This window comes from Medicago sativa, chromosome 4 (assembly GCF_051527215.1).
Source record: "Medicago sativa cultivar Bolivia chromosome 4, Bolivia_mono, whole genome shotgun sequence".
In the NCBI taxonomy this organism is placed as follows: Eukaryota; Viridiplantae; Streptophyta; class Magnoliopsida; order Fabales; family Fabaceae; genus Medicago; species Medicago sativa.
Genome location: NC_140752.1, coordinates 48,785,732 through 48,795,250, shown reverse-complemented (window position 1 = coordinate 48,795,250; position 9,519 = coordinate 48,785,732). Strand labels below are relative to the sequence as shown.

Below are 9,519 nucleotides of genomic sequence, written 5' to 3'. Positions count from 1 at the left end.
CAATTTAACAATTGATAAATGCAGTGCATCTCTACCATGATTCACAAAACTTCGCATGTTTTTTTTTTTTTTTTTGAAGAGAATGTTAAATGTTGAATAAAGTGCATGTGACATGTAATCCCTCCGGTCATAATTACAAGCAACTTTTTTCACTATTAGGTTCATCGAATAAATGGTGTATGTGGACCAGATACACCATTTATTCAATGAACCTAAAAAGTGAAAAATTGCTTGTAATTGAGACCAGAGAAAGTATCACCGATCTAAGAATTTTTCCATAAGATAAATAGATAACAAATAAAAACTCTGCTATGAAAATGAAACTTGATTGCTTTTTGTAACTCAACAAAAATAAGGTTGTTATAACAAATGGTTGGCTCAAATTGGTGAAACTAAACCTAAACAAGCACCAAAAAACTACAACTGTGAGTGCTTGTTACTTCTTACTATGAACCTATATTGTGGAATACAAAATTCCAATTTTTTGTATCAGATATATATGATATATAACCACATTATGTACACTTGACATTACCCAATTTGTAGTGTACCCCATTGTCACAAACACTGTTTGCTTCGAAATTCATCAGATAACAGCGCCTGAAGCAGCTCATGTAGCTTGTCAGCACCAGGTCCTGGCCTAAACACTGTATCATTGCCGCGCAAAGAGCATGGGTCTGCTCCACCATCTGATGACCCAATACACCATGCCCCTGGCGAAAACCTATGTGTGCGCCCCAAAAGTTCTTTGTCAATCTTGTCTAGGACTGGATCATCCTTTGGAAATTTTCGGGCAAAGGGAGCATTGCTCTTGGCCATTTTGTCGAAGTTCTTCATAGTTAGAGACATTGGATGTTGCTTTGGTGGACTGTCCCAAGCAATGTAATGAAGATCGTGGCTTATTGCCGTATGCCGAAATTTTTGAGTGTTGCAAATGACAGTGTGAAAATATCCCTCTGGCGAAGAGACAAAATTTGTATAATACATAAGCATAGTCCGTGGAAAGTTATCCCATCCCCATATACAGTACTCCACAAAAGACCGTGTTAGTACAACCCAAGCTGAACCTGTTCACGTAGCGCAGACAAAATTATAGGAAACTACCTTGTTGGTTTCCTATCAAATACACCCTCCGGTCACTATTATAAGCAAAAATCTATATTTTAGATTCATTCAATTAATGATGTATATAGTCTTTATTATAGACTACATACATCATTTAATGAATGAATCTAAAATGTTAAATTTTGCTTATATTAGTGACCGGAGGGTGTAGTAAATAAATGTAGGCTCTGATTGGATACACAATTTAATTAAGTGCTTATAGCATAAATGTCTATCATATAAGGGGCTATATATAAGCTTTTTTTTTTTTTTGGTCAAATATAAGCTATTTCTATAATAAATATATAAAACAAATTCAAACTGTTTTCATATAAGCCATAAACTAACATGTATAACTTATAGAAATAAGCTAAAAACAGCTTATGGACATGTCATAAGCTGTTTTCATAAGTAACTAGATGTTTTACAATTTTAGCAGTGCTAGACCTAGAAAGGACCTTTTAGTTTAAATTAAAATTTATACATAAATATAGAGATAAACATACCGGTGAACAATTTAAAAGCTGTGGGAAGTGTTCTTTTTTGACTAGTGACTGCTAAATCAGATTTCTTTGATAAGTAAAAGGCGGGATCAATAATAATGGGCCTTGCTCTTTGGTTCCTGAACAAATAAGCAATAATAGAAAGAAATGTCAGTCAATCAAAACAGCAAACTGGAAAAAAACAAACCACACACCCCACAGGGGTTGCAATTTGCAGAAATTTTGGAATATGCAACGATACAATTCACTTACAATTTCCAACCGGATAGGCGTGTATGTTCGATGAAATTAAGATCCCTTGACAGATTAGAGAAAACATGAAGCATATCTGTAAAAGCATGAAACAAATATCAAGTGACTTGCAGAAGACTCGATTATCAAGTGACTTGACAGTGTTTTTATTTGTTATCTATTTATGGTAATAAAGAGAATATAAATATATTTGTAGCAAAGAAGATGTTGACACCAGAAGACTCATATTGTTGACTTCAAACCCCTGTAAGCAAATTGTTATTAAGGTACTAAAAAATAATTGGTGTCAAAACTGAATGCATTTTGTAGTCGACAATCTCCCGACACAAGTTTAGACTTAGTATGAATTTAAACCATCTACTTTAGAAGGATGATTATCTCGAATGTTTTACACTTTAGTTCATATAACAAAATACCATCATTTTTAATTGTACAATGGATCTTGTAATAAAAATAACTCAATCGTCTTATAATCCGTGTCCAATATATATTCATGAATGAAGCTATGATTCTTGAGAAGATTCAGAAACTGCTTAGATCGGAAGATATCATAGTAGTCAATCCTGGATAGCGGTGCGTAGCGGCCGACCCCAAAAGTCGGATAGCGGGATAGCGTATGGCGGTATGACAAATAGCGGTCACCAATATTTGATTATTTTTTGGAAAAATTACATGAATAATGCTATAAAGTATAAACAAACTTACATATTTCTCAACAAAAAAACTTATATTTAATATAAAAAATTTAAATATAACACTCAAATCTCATGAGACATTCATAAATCAAAACACCAAAAAACAAAAGATAGAGGAACAAATTAAAAAAAATCATAAAACAAGAGAAACCATAAAACAAAAGAAAACAGTGGAAGAAGAAAAGAACAAAGAAACCATACACAAGAGTCAATTTAGTTTTAAAAATCCCCAAGATACCCTAAATCAATTTGGAAACCATACAAAAAGTTTCAAAAATATAGTCAATTTGGAAATTTCCTACTAAAATTAAACAGCGGTTGAAGCGGCCGCTGTCCGCTCCGCTTCGCCGCTATAGCAGTTGCAGCGGCCGCTATTTGATTCTGCGCCGCTACGACGATTAGCGTAGTGGTTTGTCGCCGCTACACTACGTGCAGCCGCTATAGCGCCGCTATCGACTACTATGGAAGATATTAATGTAAAGTGAGTATTTATTTTACATGAACACGGGTTCCCATCCCTATGGTTCTTAGACAGAAGCCCCCCCATGAGTTCTGGATAGAAGCTCGACATGGAAAAGCCTTTCAAAGTGTACACTTGAAGGCCCAACCAACTAGGGCCTACCTTAGTCTGATACTAGGCGTGAAATAGAAAAGGGATGGAGGGAAGAGTTAGTTACAACTACCAGGTGAGAGAAAGTGACGAAGTTTGTTATATAGCCGAAAACAATATATTTAGGGGCATGTCTGTTTTCTATTTGGGCAGCGGCTTTTTAGCTTAGGGCCAAGTGTTCAACTTGGCTGGGAGCATTTCCTCTTACAATATCTGTAGTGTTGTTCCCGTTTTCTTTGATAATACAAACTACAGTCCCTTTTTTAGATAACAGTAATACTTAACAGTACTAGTATCTACCTTAATAAGAGCTTATTGACTCTTTCCCACTTTAGAGGAGGCAAATCCAGTTAGAATACAGGGCACGTAAATTTTGTGGAAAATAAGACACAGACCTTTCAGAAAATTAATGATTATTGAAAGAAAATAAGCACTATCCAATGCATGCTATAGTAATGAAGATCGTGGACGGCCTTGTTTAGCATCTTCTAAGCTAGAAGTTCTAGCTCACAAATGTATTCTGGCAGGTATTAATAACATAAGTGACTTTGAAAACCAGATATATCTCTCAAATATCTTCCTGAAATGGCACATGGAGGAACTCTCGCAGAAACAAAAGGATGTAATGGCAATGGTGACAGCAGACAAGGCATACATAAAATCTTCACTAATATGTCTTCAAAGTATGACATCAAATAGGAAAGAGATTGTTGTCGAAGTCTAACAGACCTAGACACGGCTAATTTATGGAGGTGCTATTCAACTCAAAATTGCATCCAGGAGCATGGCATTGTCAAATCCGCTATGCTTTAGGATAGAATGAATGAGGTGGAAGACTTATATAAAGATAAGAAAGAGAATATCTTGGAATTACAACAGAAAATTAAAACAAAAACGGGGCAGCAAACATGGCAAACTTGCTTCATTAGCTCAAGCCCAATTTTGCTTGTTAACCTTCTACCGTACATGACAACATTAAAAGGGAAGAGAGAACAATTTGTTTGAACAAACCTAATGACGAAACCTATAGATCCATCATGAGACATAAACAATAACCAAGGGACGGATTAACTTCAATAATCTTTCCTGTTATTGAAACATTAAGTTCCAATTTTAACAATGGTTTCTGTCCTCAAAACAATAGTGTAGTGCTCAAGGCAAATAATTCAAGAACATGTTACAAACCAAAAGCAAACTACACACGATGCATGGTACTCAAAATTTTAAACCACTGCAAAATATCATCGCGCGTTTAAATCCGAAAGACAAATTTGTAATGGACTAATGGCTCACTATAGCAGTTCACAACAATTGTTTATGCAAGCATTTTTCCGAGAAATAACAACATATATAACATCAAATAAGCATGTACGAGTTCAGTCACTAACCATCCTGTGTCACAAGAGGATAATCGGAGGCACTGAGGTTTATAAACCAGTCCCACTCAGAACTCTCCTTCAACAGTATAGCAATCGCTTGAAGAGTGCACGCAATCATTGTAGGACCCTTATAAGTAACCAAATTGGATTGAGACATAACACGCACATTCTCCACTTCCCTGAACACCGGATCAGCTTTCACCGCATTTGCCAATTCCAACCTTTCCCGAGGCGGCGCCTCAAGATCTAAATGCAAAACATACTGATTTCTTGGGTGATAAACTGCCTCTAATGTCCTCATCATCCTATGACTATCACCCTTTGTGCCCGAAATAAGATACGCAAACTTAGGCGCCTTCATTTTCACAACCACACTTGCATTAATAGACCTTTCCAAATCCGACTCCACAAATAAACCTCCGGAATCCTCTCCCTTAAACGAAATGACGTCAACCAGCGGCAACTCCTCTCCCCCACCGGCGGAACTAAATTCGCCAAGAATCGCTGTCAGAAGCAAGCTCACAGATACCAATAAACTCGCGAAAAATGGGATAATCCATTTCTTGTCACTAAACATCCTTCCTGAATGAGAACCAACATATTTCCTCATACTCTTTCTAACACTAATAATATATAAAAAAATCAGGTTTTAAGAACCTTTTCACTTCAAGTGCATAAAAACCAAGATCCCTATAAACCCTTAAGTAGCAAGAACCTCACAAATCTTCACAACAGAACCAAAAGGAGGGTCCATGATTTTCAAAAGGAGGGTCCATGATTTTCAAAAGGATAAAGCATAGTTTTTTAAATCTGCATCAATCAACACCCTAATGCCTAAGATTTTAACTTTGGAGCTATGTAAGGTACATATGATATGACAAGAAATGGGACCCACCTCCTGATTACTCTTTCATGTAAAAGATACAATCTTTGAAGGTGGGTGAAACTTCAAAATAAGCTATTTTTCTTTTCAGCTGAGAAACTCAGAAAAGAACAATCTTTGTTTCAGTTGAGATATAAATGCAACTTGTCCGTTTTGGTTTGACCCTTTATCTCTATTGAAAGAGTTGTAAAAAAATGAAACTGAGGTAAGATCTATGTAACTCCAAAATTAAAGAACCATAAAAAGGAATGATGATCCAAATCAAGAAGAAAGAGAAAGAGGATTGAACAAAGATATTCAAAGGTATATTGTTTTTGTTTTTTGAAGTGGTTGAAAATTGAAATGAGGTAACTTAAAGTAGAAGGGTTTGTTCTGTTTGGTTTTGGGAGATTGTGTTGTGTTGTGATGTTGCACTTTTTGTATGTTGTTTATGTGGTGTGGCCATTCTGTACTCTGCTGGGACGGTGACTTTACTTTCATAGTTGGCAAAATTTCATCATTCATCTTTATTAGTATAGAAAATTTGTGGATTTTGATAATCTAACTTTGCTTTTCATTCATTACTTCATATCTTCTTGATGATTTATTTTTTTTTAATTTATGCCCTAAAAATATTATGCAATTTAAATGTAGAAATTTTACGTTAAAAAAATAATTATATTTTGACTTTTTAAATGTTGAATGCACGATTTTAAAACAATTATTTTTGTATTTGGTGTGCTAAATTTATCATTGAACAATTCGATTTTTCATATCTAGTATTCTATAAGATCGTCTTCAAACTCTCATATGCATATGGATTTTTTTTTTTATGAAAAGTACTTCTATAAATTTATATAATTGGAAAAGACATATATATTTTCTCTCTTAGTTTATCATTAAATTAATTATATGGATAATTAGTTAAAGTAACCAGTTTTTGCAAATTTACTATTACTATGTGAGTGTTTGGTTGTACGTTTGAATGCTCAAGTTCACATAGAACACTTGTCTCCACCGCAACTTTTTAGAAGCTCCGTGAATTAGCTTTTGCATTAATTTAGTCATTCCCCGTAATTTGACCCAATGTGCCGCAATTTTAAAGATCACACTATAACGTGTATCTATATTACAAACAAAAAAAAACAATGTGTTTATTTAAAACTAAATAGTAGAGTCAACATTTTAGTACCTTTTACTAGTTGTTAAAGAACTAAGGAGAATTAACTACTTCTTGATGGTGGACTCTAAAAGATAAAAAAATGTTAAGAAGTACTATGTTTATTAGGATACAACTCAGTCACTATTGCTTCAGAGTGGATCTTAGGATTTCAAGGATTTGTCAAAAGCCCTATAACGGTCCTTCCACTTAAGATATGCAGACGAGCACAACGCCTCTGAAGGCGCCCACACAAAGTAATTTGGATTCATCACAACACGAAACAGAGTCTCATGACGCCTAACATATCATCATATCATCCAACAATCATTATTGGCCTCATATGTCTATATAAGTATGGCACCTCTGTCATGTCAGGTACACAATTATTTTATGTTAACTCATAAACTTAGCTAAACTTTGAACAATTTTTTCTCTCTCGAGCAAATACTAACATAAGCGACGGAGCGTGTGTCTGTTTTGCAGGTATCGTCATCCCTCATTGTAACTGTTATCAGAAAACTCATCAGAGCATCTTCTCCACCATACTGGTTCTCCATTGCATAAGTATCATAACTGGTTGATCCTTAAGCTCTATTCTTTGACATATCATTGGTGCTAGAAGGAGGGGTGGTTAGCGATTTTCATCGAAATTCCTCAAATCCTTCGTTGTAACTGCTTTGTATCCTCCACTAACCGCTTTAGATTTGAAATTCGGATGACTGATTCTCGATTGACACCTGCGAAGAACATTGACGGGAACATCGTCGCCACTTCGATGATGCTTCGTTCCGCAATCTTGACACTTCAGGATCGATCTGATCCAGTTCTCACTCCACGCGATCAGCGATGGAGTTTTCCCCATCCTTCTGTCCTAAATCTTCAAGGAGATCCACATATGTTAAGGACTGAACTGTTTTGACGCGGACTGCTACAAATTGTCTTCCATAAATTACATTGACGATTAATCAAAATCCTCCAATGGTTTGAGCAACAATGGTTCCTCCACCTTGGGAGAAACTGAACGCAACAATGATGTTCTCGCTTCATCCACATGTATTGTTCGAGTCTCTGAACCAGAACGATTTGTTAACAAACATCTTTAACCTTCTTCAACCATAAAGTTCCAGACTCAATCTTGTTGAGGAAAATAAAATAAAAAATTACAACTGAAGTTGCAATGAAGATTGAAGTTTAACAACACATGAAACAACAGGGAGAACCAACAGAAGCATTATGAGATGCCAGATCAGCAAAAGGATGGGCTCCTCCGAAGAAGCCTCCTCATCCACCTTTATCTCCTTGTAATTTTGATGTTCGTTCGAGCAATCATACTCCATGCAATCCTTGGAAAAACATGAAGGTCACGTCCCCGAAAAACTGTCATAGACAATGTCGTGACAAGTCGTCAGGGTGAGCTCATCATCAAATACGTAGAGGATCATTCACCTGTAAAATCACAAACTACTCAATTCTGAAGTCATTATATAATTCGTTGAAATAGGAGTCTTATGACGGGTGACCTCGACGAGCATTTAGAGCACATCGACATCGTCCCGGACTACCATCAGGAGAAGAGCGTGGTCAAGTGTAAGTTGTTCATCTTGACTCTTAAATGTGATGTTATGACGTGATTCAAAGGATTCGAGGACAACTCAATTGATTCCTGGAGAACATTTAGTGGGGAATTCACTTCCCAGTTCACATCACAAAGGCGGTAACCGAAGACTATTACCGTTCTTAGTGCTATCATTCAAGGGAATAAAGAGATCTTTAGAGAGTACATTGAATGATTTAATAGGGAGGTTGTCGAAGTCAAAGTAACGACGAGTTGAAATGTTTTATCTTCAAGAGGGAACTTCGAGTCGATGTCATGTTTAAAGAAAACTCGGGATGTAGGAGCCTAAGAACATGAGCGATGTGTTAGTACGAGCTCAACCTTACATGAGTAGTGAGTAGAAGTTGTTGGCAGATGAGGTTGAAAAAGGCAAAGCCAAGGGCGACAACAAACTCTGAGACAGTGACACCAAGGACTAGAATAAGAATGTCCCAGCCAAATTTGTGGAGTACACTCATTTGTATACAAGAAGGGAGATGATCTACTTAGAATGCGCCAACACCAAGTTCCGAGAGGTAGCCATAGCCAATCCCCCTCCCTCCCATCAAAGAGGGGCTAAGAACTGACAATGAAAATTTGATTCGGCTCATGACCTTTGAAGAAATCAGGGCTTGCATGGATACATCAAAAGCTAATTTAACTTTGGTCGATCCATGACATTTTGTGTGTTTTATTATGTTATTTTACGTTGTTGAAATTAAATTTCCAGTGTTCTGAACCTTGTCAAGCCTTAAGTTTCATCACGTTCACGGACTGATTCAGATTATATAATCCAAAATATTCTACAAATGAATTCGGATTATATAATCTGAACCAACACATGATGTGGATTGTGGCGTTACAAGTAAGGTTTTAATGGTTTGTGGTGTATTAATTGAATTTAAACATTATACATGTTTCCGTTGATTGTAGTTACAATATAGGAACATTATTGTTATAAATAGCCTTGTATCCTTCAACATTTTCATTCATTCTTCACTTTTCATTTCTTCTACATACTTCTTTCTTAAATTTAATTTTGGAAGTAGGTTATAACACCATATCTTTGTAGACCAATTATACTATCCTCAAAATTGTTTTGTAGTTTATTTAAAGATAGTACGATGGTCGACAAAGACATTCATATCAATTACAATACTTATAACCTAAAAAAGTGCTTAGATTATGTTATTCGATCATGGGTATTTTCGAAAACAAATAAGAAGTGTGAGAGGAGTGTGGGGTGGAAAAAGAAACCATCTTAAGTATTTTTTTAAAATATTTGGGCTAGTGAAAGTGTGATCTTATTGGGCCTCTTTTTCATTTAATTAGTGTATTATTGGGCTTACTAAAAAAAC

The 9,519-nt window shown here is 35.7% G+C and overlaps 1 protein-coding gene across 1 annotated transcript; it reads right to left on the bottom strand.

Moving 5' to 3' along the window:
* Nucleotides 1–307: 307 nt before the first annotated feature.
* Nucleotides 308–5,876, bottom strand: LOC146929497 (beta-glucuronosyltransferase GlcAT14A-like). The gene is made up of 4 exons (XM_085701395.1): nt 4,553–5,876; nt 1,860–1,935; nt 1,611–1,726; nt 308–1,067 (listed from the first exon to the last, which is right to left on the bottom strand). Exons 1-4 carry the CDS (start codon nt 5,151–5,153, stop codon nt 559–561), a joined length of 1,302 nt encoding a protein of 433 aa, XP_085557521.1. The 5' UTR covers nt 5,154–5,876; the 3' UTR covers nt 308–558.
* Between the last annotated feature and the right edge of the window lie 3,643 nt (nt 5,877–9,519).